At 42.8% G+C, this 17,069-nt stretch overlaps 1 protein-coding gene across 1 annotated transcript in view; it reads right to left on the bottom strand.

Annotated features, from left to right (window-relative positions):
* The window catches only part of METAP1 (methionyl aminopeptidase 1), a 41,248-nt gene that overhangs the window by 16,454 nt on the left and 7,725 nt on the right, over positions 1-17,069 (bottom strand). The window contains exons 2-5 of the mRNA XM_048846672.2: positions 6,788-6,839; positions 3,226-3,338; positions 1,396-1,456; positions 31-122 (exon numbers count right to left, since the gene is read on the bottom strand). Of these exons, the coding sequence (XP_048702629.1) occupies positions 31-122; positions 1,396-1,456; positions 3,226-3,338; positions 6,788-6,839 (318 nt within the window). The remainder of the gene's footprint in view (positions 1-30; positions 123-1,395; positions 1,457-3,225; positions 3,339-6,787; positions 6,840-17,069) is intronic.

The raw sequence follows: 17,069 nt of genomic DNA, 5'->3' as shown, positions 1-17,069 counted from the left end.
GAGTATACACATTCTGTAACACAAACTCACCCTACACACTAACCGCATCCCTTCTATATCTTCAGAGGAGAGAATTTTTATTTGAGAAGTTCCTTTAAGTGCCTGTTCTGATTCAGACATACCTGAAAAAAAAAAAAAAGATTATATTTAGGGTCAATTTTTACGTGTGCACGCGTGCGCATACACAGAGAGCACAAATCTCTTTTAACGTGCTTAAGGTAATACAAATGTACCTCCTTTCAACAAACACACTGACAACAAACTCACCAGTCAAGGTTAACATTAACATCTGACCAACCTCAATTCACATGCCTTCCCACACAAACTCCCCAGGTCCTCACCTCCACACCAAACTCTCATCCATTTCCAGCATACGATCACCCATAATGCCCACAGCCAATTACTCAAAGTCTTACTCAAACATACAATTTTAACTCCAACATCAGATGTTTTAAGGAAACACACCTTTCTGTCTATTGGTAAAATACAGTAATATTGCAAAGGGTGGAGTTAAGGCTATATATTTGCATTTGACTGAAGAACTGGTTACAAGCTGGTTGAATGAATAATTTTCCACAGGAAGCAGAGAGCATTACAAAGGCTTGTGATAGTAGCTAACATTGTAACATCACTATAATAATTGCTGTACCTGTCCGATGGAAAAGTGTTCAACTTATTCCCACTGTGGCTTTGTGCAACATCAGTTTTATAATTTCAGTTAAAAATAAAAAATGACTATCAAAATCAATACTTTGTATTTTAATATGTAGTTTAATAACAAATAATTTAAGTTTGACTAAGGTTTAAAAATGAATTCTGAGTAACACTTTTTTTTATTGTCTAACATTAACTTATTAGCATTTCCCAACGTAAAAAAGGAGGAGGATCAAAATAATTAAAGAACCAAATAGGTTCTGAAGACTCTTTCTCTCCGTAAGTAAGAGCCTGGCACTAAAATGCCACGTGTCTTAGTTTGTCTGTCTTCTCCAATGACTGCTGTTAAAAAAACAAAAACAAATCATGCAAAAATATCTATAGACCATTTTACAGTACATTTGCAGCAGGGTCCCTGATGTCACTGGGAATAGTTTCATGGAGTCAACTTTTGAAATAACCCTGGTTACATACAGGTACTTTGTTATTCAGTAAGGCACAGACCTAGTGCTATATTCTGAGAGAACAGAGTTCAAAATGCACCTGTGGATGACAACTTACTAGAAGTTCTGGAGTATCTATGAAACATATGCAACCTTATTGCTGAAAGGATTTTGTCACGAAAGGACTATTAAAGACAAATTCCTCTCTCCAGTTACTTTGTTATAAAAAGTTTTAAGAATACGTACAGCCTAAATCAACAAAAGTAAAAATTTTAAATTGCGATGCGTTTCAAATTACCTAGTGGGTGATCAGCATAATCTGGTCTCTGAATATAACTTGGCACAGGCCTCGTTGGCATCTAAATGAATCACAGTCAAAGCTAGTTAGATTGTAAAAGCACTTATAGTCATAAAAACAAGCAAACACCCATATATAAAACTTAGTACAATTAAAGCTGGCAAATCATACTCATTGCTAATCCCCACACCTATAGTTTACACACACACACACACACCCCTCTCTCTCTCTCCACTTATTTTTCAGCAAAGATTTAGCAGTAGAGCACTTTTCCGAACTCTCCTAATACTACATCCTCTTTGCTTTGCTTTTATACTACAGAATCTTTAGTAGTCTAATGTGAAGCTTCATAAAAATCACACGTCACATGCCGATTTTGGGATGTGTTATCCCTGCTGTTTCACTATGTTTGTTCACTTACTCCAACTTGCAAAATTCACTAATTGCAGATGGATCCTCCAGTTATTAGTACGAATTAGTGAGATTTTACTTTTTTCTTTTTTTTCTTCATTTAAACATCCCTTTTCTTATCGCTCTTTACTGGGGTTTCACACCATTCAATCTTCCAGCAACAAGTGGCCAAGAAGGCAAGGATCTAACTATGGTAATGCTGTGTTGTGCTGGCTAGTGATAGAATCAATATTCCCCATTCCCCCATCCCAATAAATGCACAGGATCTGGGATGTGATCAGGCCCAACTGGGTTGTTCTACCTACCCGTGCAGTACACTGAGAAAAACATCAGGAGGATACTTTGGTGATGCGGGCTACACTACAAGTAAATTTGATAGACAGAAGCACAAATAAAGTGTCACTAGGCCACCATGCCTGGATATAATCTGTAATGTATTTTAGAGTACTTGTTTCTTCTGTCCTTTCAATAGTTTAGGCTCCAATTCTGCAAATGCTTCGGCCTTGTCTACCCACAAATTTGCATCAGTTTAACTAAAGGTGTGTTTTAAAATGATTTAGTAAAACCAGCACAAAATCCTGTGTAGACCATCTTATTTCAGTTTAAGAATGGCCTAAACAGATTACGTGTAAATTGATTCATTACCAACTTAAACTAAACCAAAATAAGACACTCAAATCAAAATATGAGTGTCTACACAACGTTTTGTACCGGTTTCACTAAACCAGTTTTTAAACTCATTAAAATTATGCCAGTGCAACTTTCTCATGTAGACCATCCATTACACACAAGCGTAACTTCACACACCATGAAAAGTCCTACTGACTGAGAAGAAACTACTCACTGCATAAAGTCAAACACGTATGCAAGTTTTTGCAAGATCAGGAGCTTAATTTTTTAATGCTTTGTAGCCATGGGAACAATAGTGTGGTGTTGGCAGCAATACTGTTGCAGAAGCAAACAGCTCGGATATATCATAAACCCATCACTTTCAATGGGATTTAGGTGCAAAAGTTTGAAAATGTATCCCAATATAGTTTCACAAATTTCCAACAAACCCAAGTTTTGTTTATTTGGGGATTTTTTAATTATTCTCCTTTCTCCCCTTACTCTCCTGCAGTGGGATTAATTTCCAACCTCTATTATTTTAACTCATGCATTCTTTATGATTATCCTTCCCATTTTTCACCATAAAATGTCCCATACCAGACATCATGAATGGAAGGATCATACTAGGTAGTCTTAAAAATATATACATACACACACACACACACGTAATAATACACATATGTAACCATTTTCTCTGAATGACTCAATTGCCAAGGACTTTCCCTCCTGATTTCATTGTTGAAAACATCTGAAAAAAAATAATCAGATATTATTTCTGCCACTTGTAATAGACACAACGTAGCTACTTACTAGGGGATAATGTGGCCTAAGTTTACCAGTATATCGATAACCAGCCCAGGGATCTGTGTTAATGTCATCTTCCACAGTCCAAGACGAAACTTCACGTTTAGTTTTTTCATCTTCTGCAAAATAAAAAAAAACCTAAATTTCAGGATATTGGGACAAACTAACTTCCTATTCCAAAAATCTGGAGAGTATTGAAAGGTGGCCTGAAAGGACAAAACACATCTCGATTTGCACTTTTTTTTTTTTTTTGCTTCTTTACAATATTCACAAAAAAGTCTGAAAGTGTATTTGTTTGTTTTCAACTTTGTTTTCCCTAGTTTTTTTTTTTACATTAGAAGTGTAGGTCTTGTCTACCTTGTTTTTACTCTAAGGAAAATGCAAGGATTTGTAGGACAATGATATTGGAGACACCAAGCAAGCAAAATCTAATTACTGAGGGGAAGTGATTTTCATTCAGACTCCCCAATACTCTGTTCTGTGTTGTTTTTATTAACTCTTGGGAGACAATACATCTCTGCCCCTTCGGTTAAGGCAGCGGTTCTCAAACTTTAGCAATCTGAGAACCCCCATTTTTATTTAAAAATGTTCACTGATCCCCAAACTCACCACTCAGCCCCAGACCCCGCCCCCACTCCACCGCTTCCCCCAAGGCCCCACTACAGTGGCATAGCCACCATGGGATATTTGGGTGGGCCCCAACTTCAGGTGGGCGGGCTATTATGGGGGAGCTGGGAGGGCAGCCTTCCCCCACCCCTGCAGCCGGGCTTGTTGGGGGCCATGGGTGGACCTTCTGGCCAGAGGCACCCTGGGGCCCCAGGCACGCACCCAGCTCTGGGAGGAAATGCTGCTTTCAGGCGTGTAGGACCTGGAAGGGAGCCAAGAGTCATACCACCCCATGCCAGGCCTGGTTCCCCCAGGCAGCAGGCCTACAGTTTTTGAATATCTCCTCTACTGCCACCAGCCGCCTGCTCACTCACCCTCCTCCTATGGCAGATTAGCTACCGGGCCAACCCGGGGCCCCAGAAAAATGGGCACTCCCATGCCCCAACCCGCTCGGCACTCCTGCTGAGGAGCGGGGTGGGAGCGTGGGGGCTTGCCCCACTCCAACTGCCCCACCAGTGCTCCAGTCTGAGAGCAGGGTTGAGGCATGGGGGCTTGCCCCACTCCACCCACCCAGCCCTGGCAGGAGTGCTGGGCAAGCAGAGCAGGACAAGCGCTTGGGCCAGAGCACAGCTGGGGCTGGGGAGTGGGCCTGGATGCTAAGTGGGTTGGCCATGGCCTACCCGTGGCTATGCCTCTGCCCCACTCCCACCCCTCCTCTTCCCCGCCTCTTTCCGCCCCCTCCTCCAAGCATGCCCAGTCCCTGCTCCTCTCTCTCCCTCCCAGCACCTCCTGCATGCTGCTGAATGGCTGTTTTGCAGAGTGCAGGAGGCCCTGGGATGGAGAGGGAAGAGTTGATCAGCAGGGCCAGCAGCCCCAGACATGACTCTCAGACCCCCCGGAGTACCCTCGCAGACCCCCAGAGGTCTGCCGACCTCAGTTTCAGAAACACTGGGTTATGGGATTCTTGTTTTGTTTTGTAGCCGAATTAAAAGTTTCCTTCTTACAGAAAGAGAAGAGACTAGAGAGAGGCCATCCTTCCCTCCATGCCCTTCCCTCCAAGTAGTGCAGTAAGTTCCCTCCGTCATGCGTAACCCCAAGCTAATGCAACACAGTTCTTTATCAGTTTTCCAAGAGAGCTGGAGGAGATGACTGGAGTACAAGAATACCATAGAGAGATAAGAGGATTAACTCATGGGTAAGGGAGTAGCCTTGCTGCATCATCTTTACCTAGCGACATGATTACTTGTTTCTGCTTTCCCATTTTGAGATCTCAGGAGTACGAGAACAGACTGCCATGGCAATCCCAATGATGTAAGTTCATCAGAGTCTGCGTGTCTAATGTTGAGCATCTACCCGAATGATGGCTGATAAACAAAGATTTTTGTTCTTTAGGTGAATCCCGCATGGGACAATTTAAAAAAAAAAAAAAGTTTTCAGGTTTGCATTTTCTGAAAAGCTTTAATAAAGTACTATTTAGAATTATCTTGAATTATCCGTTAGAACTCAGGAGTTAGTGGCACCAGGGGAAGGGGAACTGGAAGAGTCAGGACCAGTGAAGAACTGCTCAGGTGCTCTCAGGCCTTTACGCTGTTGTGAAGTGAGTAGCTTTACACTGAGCTGTCAAAACTGTCACTGACAAGTGGGCAGGAGCACTGTGGGATTGCACTGGGAGGATTAATTGCACCACTGCATCTAAAATATTTGCATTTCTTGTCTATACTGCCATTGCAATGGTGCAAAGTGATCCAATACTGAATGCTACAGTGGCAAGAGTTGCCTGGGGAGAGTCTAAATTAGAAAAATTCATTAGTGTTCTTCTGTGCTGCTCCCAAACAATAAAAACACATATGACAATTTATTCTAGGAACAAGAGTCTTACTGATCTTAAGATAGGTAAGGTGGGGATGGGGAGAAGGAAGTCAAGAGTTTGGCTTCAATCCCTCTCACTTATTTTTAATGCCGATTCCCCTTTCATCCATTTCTTTGTTGTTGTGTATTTTTCTTCCCCACACACTTCTAAGGCTGCCCTCCCAGCCCCCGCATAATTGCCCGCCCACCCAAATGTCAGACTGTTATGAGTAACGTATCCAGTCAGAGCAAATGGATCATAACAACCAAAGTAGAGTGATTTGAATATATGAAGTATTGTTATCAAGAGGTAACCACACAGGCATGTAAATTAGACACCCACAATCAGAGTTCAAGGAACTGTATACACACAACAACTCTACAGTTGTGGAACATACAAATGAGTTCATCCAAGGGAAAATTTGCCAGCCTTTTTCTGCGCCAACGCTACCGATAGGGGAACCTGTAGCGTAGGCCAAGTGCATATATTTCTACTACTGTGCCACCCACTAAAAACTCTAAAACCTGGTTTCACCACAGCTGCCACCACTGGTAGCGCTAGTGTAGAAAGATGTTACAGAGCTTTTCTACATACATAAGCACTAAATGTCCAGCACAGCTGTACTCTGATTGGCTGTCTGGGACATTTCCATTTTAGCATAACCATTCAAACTTTCTTTTTTTTTTTTTTTTTGGCCTCAGGCATTAAAAATACAAAAAGTCTGGCAATGTCTCAATGCCATAACTTGTTCTCCTTTCTCTGTTCACAGTTTAGCTCTCAGCAATATTTCAGTCACACACAGGTGTGGCATGAATACAAGAGATTTATATGTCACAAGTCTTTACTTTTACCTAGATCTATAGTAACAGTTTAGAGCCGAAGCTGAATCTCAGATGAGCAGTGCACGCTGCCAGGTACCTCAGAAAAATCCACAGCCATGCTTACGCATGCATGTACATTAGTGAATATGCAGAGTACACTGTATAACTTAGGCCAGCATATAGCCCTTATTTTGCATTTTGAAACTAGACTGAAGAAAAAAAAAAACACTTGCAATAGCATGAATAGTTGATCTTGATATAAAATTCAAGACTGGATAAGGAGCTTACTTACTTGCTTTCTTGTGTAGTAACTTGTGAGTGGCCCAGCTTCCCTTAAAACATTCCTGAAAATGAAAATATAAAAATCACGGTTGTCTGGGACAGAATGTGACCTCCACAAAATGGATGACAAACTATATTTAACAAGGATTCTATTATCTACTTTAGCAAACACTCAAGAAAACTACTTTAACTGCCAGTGTTAAGACTGGAAAATACTGTATTCAACTGGTTTATAATGCAAAAGGGAGGGAACCGAGCCAAACAGCTGCAACCATTCCGTTACAGCAAGTTGATTTCCTCTCATCTCCTTGATATTGTCCCAGTATTACTTTTCTGTGTAACCAACCACTATAGTTGCAACAAGGATGATATAGTATCGGGCAGTTCATAGAATCACAGCAGTCAGAGGTAAAAAGGCTCATTCGATCATCCAGTCCACCTCCCTGCCAATGCATGCTTGGTGCTTACCACATTTCCTAGTGTTTCAAGTCGGAGGGGAAATGTGCAGGAGAGTTTCTCTAGCATAGGAAGTGATTTGCAAGATGAAAATGTTTGGGAACCAGACCTGGGACCACGATGGTCCCCTCCCTGGGCTGTTGGGGCAGGATAATTCCTCTTGTAGCATGCATTCTGCCTGCCTCTGTTAGGGCGCCTCTGTAGGGGCAGCAACAGGGTTCAACTAGCATGATGTGCGCACAGATGAAAAATATATGGGTATGTGTGTGCAGGCATGCACTAGACCAGAGGTGGGCAAACTACGGCCCGCGGGCCACATCCGGACCACAGGACCGTCCTGCCCGGCCCCTGAGCTCCAGGCTAGGGAGGCTAGCCCCCCCCAGTCTCAGTGCGCTGCACGGCCAGCGGCCTGACCCGCCGCTCCTGCCAGGCAGCGCAGGCAGCGTGGCTGGCTCCAGCATGGTAAGGGGGCGGGGAGTCCCTGGGGGCAGACGGGGAGCAGGGGACAGTTGGATGGGACGGAGATTCGGGGGGGAAGGGCGTGCGATCAGGAAACGGGGGCTGGATAGGGCATGGGAGTCCCGGGGGGCCTGTCAGGGCTGTGCATAGGGGTTGGGGCAGTCAGGGGACAGGGAGAAGTGGGGGTTGGATAGGGGGTGGGGTTCCAGGGGGCCAGTTAGGGAGGAGTCCAGGGGGGGTGGTCAAGGGTCAAGGAGCGGCGGGGGTTGGATGGGTCGGGGATTCTGAGGGGGGCAGTCAGGGGGCAGGAAGTGGGAGGGGGGCAGTCAGGGGGCAGGGTCCAGGCTGTTTGGGGGGGCACAGCTTTCCCTACCCGGCCCTCCATATAGTTTTGCAAATGTCATGTGGCCCTCGGGCCAAAAAGTTTGCCCACCCCTGCACCAGACAGAGAGAAAAGAAATAGAAAATAGAGAAAAATGAATGGAGATAGTGAACCTGAATGTAAAGCATGGCAAGTGTGAGTAAATGGGAGGATGCGTATGGGGAGGAGAGAGAGGGAAAATGTGGATGGAAAGAAGAGTGAATACAGGACTTCATGGGAATAGGAAAAAGCAAAGGAAGGAATCAGCACTGAATGGGCGGGCAGGGTGGTATAGTGAATGGTGGGGAAAGACAGAACGGATAAGAGTTGAAGGAGAGAAACAGAGGCTAAGGAAAGGATTTGGGGGCAAGCAATAGATTAAGGTAAAAAACAGTGAGGGAAGAAGAGATTAAAATAGAAGGGTGGATGAATAAAAGTGCTGAAAAGGAACCTCCTTCAGCCCTCGCTGGCTGGCCAATATATGCCATTTCTAAATGGGGCTGGTACTTGGGAGGAAGACAGCAGGAAAGCTGAAAACTAAGTTATTTCCTGTTAGAACTGCAGATGGATTTCTGTGAGTAGGGAAAGAGGTGGATTTGACAGCAATGGGTTGTGTGTGTGATTTTTTACAGGCACACAGGCCTTGTCTCCACTTGCGACAGCATGTGCCCTATATGTAAGCTACATGCCACAGTGAAAAAACAAACTCCCCACACAATGCAATATGTTATCTACACAAAGTAGTACAAGGCTCTGGCAGGGGTTGGGCGACAGCGGGTAAAATTCCTACGGTGGAAAAAGGCTTCAGCGGTGAGGAGCTGTTGGAGCCTTTCCCTGCTGCAGCCTTTCCCTGCTGCCTCCTCCTACCAGAGCCTTGCCCCACCACTGGAGCCTTTCAGCGTGGCATGGAAAGGCCCCAGCAGCAGGGAGGCAGTGGGACCCAACACTGCTGAAAGTAGCAGCATAGGCATGGGAGGCACTGCTTGGGTGTGTAGAGAGCCATGTAAAGTATATACCAGGGGTGGGCAAACTATGGCCCAGGGGCTGCATCTGGCCCTTCAGACGTTTTAATCCAGCCCTCAAGCTCCTGTCGGGGAGCAGGGTCCAGGGCTTGCCCCATTCCAATGCTCAAGCCAGGAGCGGGGTTGGGGGCTTGCCCCACCCCACACATGCTGTGGCTCCACGCACTCCAGGAAGCACTGGCATGTCCTCCGAATCCTACACATGGGGCAGCGAGGAGGGCTCCACACACTGCCCCCACCCCAAGCACCATCTCCATAGCTCCCAATGGCCGGGAACTGCAGCCAATGGGAGCTGCCTGGCCGCACTTCCACATAGGAGCCAGGGGGGGAGAGGGGGGGACCAGACAGACACACGGACATGCTGCTGCTTCCAGGAGCTGCTTGAGGTAAGCACCAACTGGAGCCTGACCTCCTCCCGTGCCCCAACACCCTGCCCCAGCCCTGATCCACCTCCCGTGCCCCAACACCCCTCGGTCCCAGCACACTCCTGCACCCCCAACCCCTCATCCCCAGCCCCACCCCAGAGCCCACACCCCCAGCTGGAACTGCACCCCCTCTGCACCCCAACCCCTGCCCCAGCCCGGAGCCCTCTCCCTCACCCTGAACTCATTTCTGGCTCCACCCCAGAGCCCACACCCCCAGTTGGAGTCCTCACCCCCTCCTGCACCCCAACCCCCAATTTCGTGAGCATTCTTTGCCCACCATTCAATTTCCATACCCGATGTGGCCCTAGGGCCAAACAGTTTGCCCACCTCTAGTATATACCCTAAGGTTCTGGCATATTTTTACTCACCTAAGCAGTGCCTCGCTATCTACAATGCTATTTATACCCATGCTCGGGGGCATGCAGTCTACGTACTCTACACTCCACCTTACGTGTAGACATAGTCACACACACAACACATGCATGCATCATATATACTGTGTGTATGCATCCATGCATCACACGATACCTTTCAAGTTGTTCATTCAGTCTCACACTGATCAGTTGCCTAAAGAGTATGGTCAGGCTGCCTGACTCTTCCACAGCAGCCCTTGATGAAAGTCACTGACTTTCTACACTGTGCTAAGCATCGCATATCTCTAAACAGCAGATATTTAGTCTTTCTCCATATATCTGAAAGCCTAATTACAAATGGTGTTCTATTCTTAGCTCTAAAATTTCTGTTCTTGTAGAAGAAAGTCTAATTCACAAGAAGATTTTTTTGTTTGTATTTAATCACATTAACTTTGGAAGAGGGCAATTCCATTGATTTACTTCAACAGCTGGAATTTCCGAGAAAAAATAAGCACTTTTTTCCTTTATAAGGAAAGCCTAGTGCTACTGATGAATCATCATAATTTTAAACTGCTAGCCATAGCCAGCAATTTATTAAAACCAGCGTGTGCACATACTCAACCCCTGACTACTACAACAGGTCTGAAAACTACAGTGTGCAATTTAACACTAAAATGAAGACACCCGTCCCTCCTCCCCGAAAAGAAAAAGGAAGAGAGATACCCCCAATTAGCCTCTCTCTTCCTGGGTGGTGAAGTGTGGGGGCATGAGGGAGGAGACGAGACTATACACATGGACTCACATTTTAAACAAGTGTAGCTATGTTTGAAAACAATGACTGGCTTCAATGGGAAAAGTTACTTTTAAAGGGACATGATCAACTTAAAATCTAATCAATTTAAAAAAGTTAAAAGCTATTTCAAGAATCATTTTCTATGAGTCCTTCTGACAATTTGTGGTTACAGTCATGTGAACCTATTTTTTCCAAATGTATTTTCTCTCCTCTTTTGCTGTATGAGAGCGCCGCATAAAGGGGAAAACTAACTTGTAGAGGAAACAGTGAAAATTACTACATACAAAATAAACTGAAAAACTGTCCTCAGCTCTTGGCTATTGTAATCTTAGATAGAACTGTAACTTTAATTTGATGTTGTCCCTTTCAAATTCACACATTTATTTTGGCTTCAGAACACTACAAACAATTACAGTAATTCTGTACCTAGACATGAGCTCAACCTGATGCTCACTAGGAGAAATGTGTTCAACTTACCTTTCTGGATTCAAGTTAACGGACTACAGTCAATATTAAATCTGTGGGATTATTTCCCTTTCAGAGATAGTTTCTGTCAATTGGTCCAATTGGCTTCTCCCTCAGGGAGCCAGCTCAACATCTGCTGATTGAAATGTTGATATAGGTATGCACTGTAGCATTGATGTGTTGCCAACAGCATTTTCTGGCACATGTGTACGACAAATGATGGTTAAATGTTATGTTACATGCTCTGTTTACTGATTATATGCAAGAAAAGCTGTAAAACGGACAATTCTACAACATATTCACGGACCTGCTCTTCACAGAGCAAATGTCAGGTTAGATCTTGCTGCAGCAGTCATTCCAGATACTTCTATCTATTATACTTGAATGGTCCCCATTACCATGGTCCCTGAGAACCTCCATCTTTTGTAGATTTAGCATCACAACAAACCTGTGAGGTAAAGAAGCACTAGTATCTCAACTTTACGCAAGAGGAACTGCGGCACGGAGATACTAAGTGTCACACAGGTAGGATGTGGTGGAGCAGAGATTTGAAACTGGGCCACCAGCATCCTAAATACTGGACCATACTTCCTCTCACAATCTTTACAAGAAACACCCACACCTCCTTTTAAATATTTACAAAATCATTTCTTGCAGTCTGAGACTTGAATTCGATCAAAAAGAATGCAAGTCATAGGAGGGGATTAAGGCTTCTCTAGAAATGTTGCAGATGTGCCATTTTAGCACAGTCCTGTAGACACTTACTACAGTGACGCAAGAACCCCTTCCATTGCTGTAGTAAATCTACCTCTCCAAAAGGCCAATGGAAGAATTTTTCCATCAACCTACTGCTGTCTACACTGGGGCTTAGGTCAGCTTAATTTTATATATATATTAATTATAAGAACAGCCATACTGGATCAGACCAAAGGTCCATCTAGCCAGTATCCAGCAGCCAATGCCAGGTGCCCCAGGGGGAATGAACAGAACAGGTAATAAAGTGATCCATTTCCTGTCGCCCATTCCCAGCTTCTGACAAACAGAGGTTAGGGACCCCAACCCTGCCCATCCTGGCTAATAGCCACTGATGGACCGATCATCAATGAATTTATCTAGTTCTTTTTTGAGCCCTGTTATAGTCTTGGCCTTCACAACAGCCTCTGGCAAGGAGTTCCACAGGCTGACTACGCGTTGTGTGAAGAAATACTTCCCTTTGTTTTAAACCTGCAGCCTATTAATTTCATTTAGTGACCCCTACTTCCTGTGTTAGGAGGAGGAGTAAATAACACTTCCTTATTTACTTTCTCCACACCAGTCATGATTTTATAGAGCTCTATCATATCCCCCATTAGTCATCTCTTTTCCAAGATGAAAAGTCCCCATCTTATTAATCTCTCCTCACATGGAAACTGGTCCGTACCCCTAGTCATTTTTGTTGCCCTTTTCTGAACCTTTTCCAATTCCAATACATCTTTTTTGCGATGGGGCGACCACATCTGCACACAGTATTCAAGATGTGGGTGTACCATGGATTTATATAGAGACAATAGGATATTTTCTGTCTTATTATCTATCCCTTCCTTGATGATTTCCAACATTCTGTTCATTTTTTGAGTGCTGCTGCACACTGAGTGGATAATTTCAGAGAACTATCCACAATGACTCCAGATCTCTTTCTTGAGTGGTAAGAGCTAATTTAGACCCCATCATTGTATATGTATAGTGGGGATTATGCTTTCCAATGTGCATTACTTTGCATTTATCAACACTGAATTTCATCAGCCATTTTGTTGCTCAGTCACCCAGTTTTCTGAGATCCTTTTGTAGCTCTTCGCAGTCTGCTCGGGACTATCTTGTGTAGATTTGTATCAAATGCAAATTTTGCCACCTCACTGTTTTACCCCTTTTTCCTGATCATTTATGAATATGTTAAATAGGACCGGGCCCAGTACAGACCCCTGGGGGATACCACTATTTACCTCTCTCCATTCTGAAAATGAACCATTTATTCCTATCCTTTGTTTCCTATCTTTTAACCACTTACCAATCCACGAGAGGACCTTCCGTCTTATCCCATGACATCTTACTTTGCTTAAGAGCATTTGGTGAGGGGCCTCACCAAAGGCTTTCTGAAAATCTAAATACATTATATCCACTGGATCCCCATTGTCCGCATGCTTGTTGACATCCTCCAAGAATTCTAGTAGATTGGTAAGGCATGATTTCCCTTTACAAAAAACACGTTGACTCTTCCCCCAACAAATTATGTTCATCTATGTACCTGACTATTCTGTTTACTACAGTTTCAACCATTTTGCCCGGTACTGAAGTCAGCTTATGGGTCTGTAATTGCCGGGATCCCCTCTTGAGCCCTTTTTAAAAACTGGCATCACATTAGCTATTCTTCAATCATTTGGTACAGAAGCTGATTTAAACGATAAGTTACAAACTACAATTAGTAGTTCTGCACTTTCACATTTTGAGTTCCTTCAGAACCCTTGGGTGAATACTATCTGGTCCTCGTGACTTATTACTGTTTAGTTTATCAATTTGTTCGAAAAACCTCCTCTAATGACACCTCAATCTGCAACCGTTCCTCAGATTTGTCACCTAAAAAGAATGGCTCAGGTTTGGGAATCTCCCTCACATCCTCAGCCATGATGATCAATGGAAAGAATTGATTTAGTTTCTCCGCAATGGCCTTATCGTCTTTGAGTGCTCCTTTAGCATCTCGATCACCCAGTGACCCCACTGGTTATTTAGCAGGCTTCCTGCTTCTGATGTACTTTAAAAAAAAAAAGTATGCTATTACTTTGAGTCTTTGGCTAACTGTTCTTCACATTATTTTTTGGCCTTCCTAATTATATTTTTACACTTCATTTGCCAGAATTTATGCTCCTTTTTATTTTCCTCGCTAGGATTTAACTTTCACTTTTTGAAGGGTGCCCTTTTGTCTCTCACTGCTTCTTTCACTTTGTTCTTTAGCCATAGAGGCCCTTTTTTGGTTCTCTTACTATGTTTTTTAATTTGGGGTATTCATTTAAGTTGAACCTCTATTGTAGCATCTTTAAAAAGTTTCCATGCAGCTTGCAGGGCTTTTACTTTTGGCACTATAACTTTTAATTTCTGTTTAACTAACTTGCTCATTTTTGTGAAGTCCCACTTTCTGAAATTAAATGCTACAGCGTTGGGCTGCTGTGGCGTTTCCCACCACCAGGATGTTAAATTTAATTTTATTATGGTCACTATTACCAAGCGGTCCAGCTATATTCACCTCTTGGAGCAGATCCTGTGCTCCACTTAGGATTAAATCAAGAATTGCCTTTCCTCTTGTGGGTTCCAAGTAGGGTGACCAGACAGCAAGTGTGAAAAATTGGGATGGGGGGGAGGGGAGAATAGGAGCCTATATAAGAAAAAGACCCAAAAATCGGGACTGTCCCTATAAAACCGAGACATCTGGTCACCCTAGTTCCAGGACTAGCTGCTCCAAGAAACAGTCATTTAAGGTGTCAAGAAACTTTATCTCTGCATACTATCCTGAGGTGACATGTACCTAGTCAATATGGGGATAGTTGAAATCCACCATTATTATTCTTATTATTGAGTTTTTTATTTTTATAGCCTCTCTAATCTCCCTGAGCATTTCAGAGTCACTTTCATCATCCTGGTCAGGTGGTTGGTAATATATCCCTACTACTCTAGTCTTATTATTAGAGCACGGAATTTCTATACATAAAGACTCTATGGTACAGTTTGGTTCATTTAAGAATTTTACATTTGATAGCTAGGTCGACCTAACTTTCGAGTGTAGGCCAGCCCTATGGCTTAAGAGTGTTTACCAGGAAAATACATCCTACAGCCTGAAGTCACACAATGAGAATAGCCACTGTCAGCTTTTGCCTATATGGCAGAGATAGCTCTGGCACCTGTATCACAAGGTGCTGTCTTCAGTGCTGCTTTTCAGGGTTTTTAAAATAGTTCATGTACACAAGCAACACTGTTCTATTCCACCAACCATTAAGGAGTTTTGAGCAGTCCCACTGATTCTGATGAAAGCTTATTAACATGGTTCTCACAATATGAAGCACTATGCTGAGGAGTAAGTGACTGCGGGATCAGGCCTATAGTTGTTCAGAAAGAATCCACTAAAAAGAGGCGTAGATATTCTATTTCTTATTACTGTGGCTGGAGCTGCAGAAGACAGCGTTTCTCTCAATCTAAAAACTTGTCAGGTCACACTAGCAACCAAAATGCATGACAAATATGCGACAAAATACAGGACAAATTTGGGTTGTCACATAACAGTGGGCAGATAAAGGTTTTAACTATGAACCTGTTTTAAACAGTGCTGCATCAATTAAATAAAACAGTTTAGTAATCAACAAGAAAATTGGAAAAAAAAAATTCTACCACGTGAAAGCATAAATTCTAATAGGGGTAATCAGCAGGTTTGACCTCTTGGTTCTGAAAGTCCCCGGTAACTGTTATCCTCTTTGTAAGCCAACATTAGAAGGGAACTTTGCACATACTTTGCCAACAGGTTACACAACCAGGGTGGATTAAAATCAATTTTAAAAAAAAAATTATTTAAATTGGATTTTTTTTTTTTTTGGTAAAATGCTTTTTGCGGAAAAAAAACCTATCTAAAGATAGTTTTAATTAAGATACATTATAGCTCAAAGATATCTCATCATGGAATAGGGATTATAAATTCTAATGCTATAGTATGAGACAGTATATTCATGTCATGTTTAAGAAAAGTCCTGTAAATGAATTCTAATAGTTCATGGATTAGGGACTCAATCTTATGGAGTTCCAAGGGCTTCTGTATAGATTATTTAGGTTAATCTTTCTATCTACCCAATGGGACTCAGTTCTTAGTCTAAAAGATACTATCAGAGATGCTTAGTTTTGCAGTTCTCAAACTGTGGATTTATGTCTTCAGAGATAATATGCTTGTTAACAGCAATAAATAAATAAAATAAAATAGAGGTGAGAAGTAACAGACCTCAACCCTATTGTCCCTCTGCAAATTTGTGTACACAGAGTCAATCCCTTACCTCTCTCTGAAAGGCCAAAGTTCCAAAAAGTTCAATGAATAGAGGATTTTTTAGAGCAGAATAGATCTGGACAAGGAGAAGAAGTCTGGCGATAAATGTGAGAAGGGAGGGACAGACAGAAGAAACAAAAGTGGAACTGTTTGAGCAGCATATTCCAGAAGTCTTGAGGACTTTCTGAGTGTAGCCTTCATTGATTTGAGATCTACCATACCATTCTCTCACTAGAAGGGAAAACCTATAATGGCAGGAGGCCACAAAACAGATTCAGTTTGGGAATATTTGAATGAAATTCCTCTACCTATGGGTAAGACAGGCATGGGTGCAAAATGCAAACAGTGCAACAAAGAAATGCAAGGCCTAGTTGCCCGAATGAAACAACTTCATGAGAAGTGTTCCTTCTCGGGAGGAAGCCGCGTTGATGATGATGAAAGGAACGTGTCTGAACATGCAGGATCTTCAGGTTGGTACCATTTTTTATTTCCTACTTCTTTCTTAAGGACTGCCTGTCTTCCTTCTGGACTATTCTTGAATTCTCATGTTTGAGAAAAAAATATAGTTGTTACTCTATGATACTATCATTTTAGATGCAGTTGTGATAAAAAATAAATAGCTGAAATAGGCAGATCTTCCTTTTACAATTTCACCTTTAAAGTAGTACTGAGTGTCAGCGAATGCAATGAGTAATACTAAATGAGCAGTATGATAATAATAATTAAATAACTGCATTGACTTATTTGTTTAGGAGAATCCATCTTCAACATACAGGATTCTGAAGACTATCCACCTTCAAGATCACCATCATTTTCTACAGTTTTGGAGTTATCTGCCAATGATAGTGTTTCAGTCACATCATGTATGTCACATAGCAAAAAGAAAAAACTTCCATCGTCCAGAAACA

Source organism: Caretta caretta, chromosome 4 (assembly GCF_965140235.1).
Source record: "Caretta caretta isolate rCarCar2 chromosome 4, rCarCar1.hap1, whole genome shotgun sequence".
Taxonomy (NCBI): Eukaryota; Metazoa; Chordata; order Testudines; family Cheloniidae; genus Caretta; species Caretta caretta.
The sequence above is the reverse complement of the archived record's forward strand: the minus strand, read 5'-3'. Positions and strand labels throughout refer to the sequence as shown.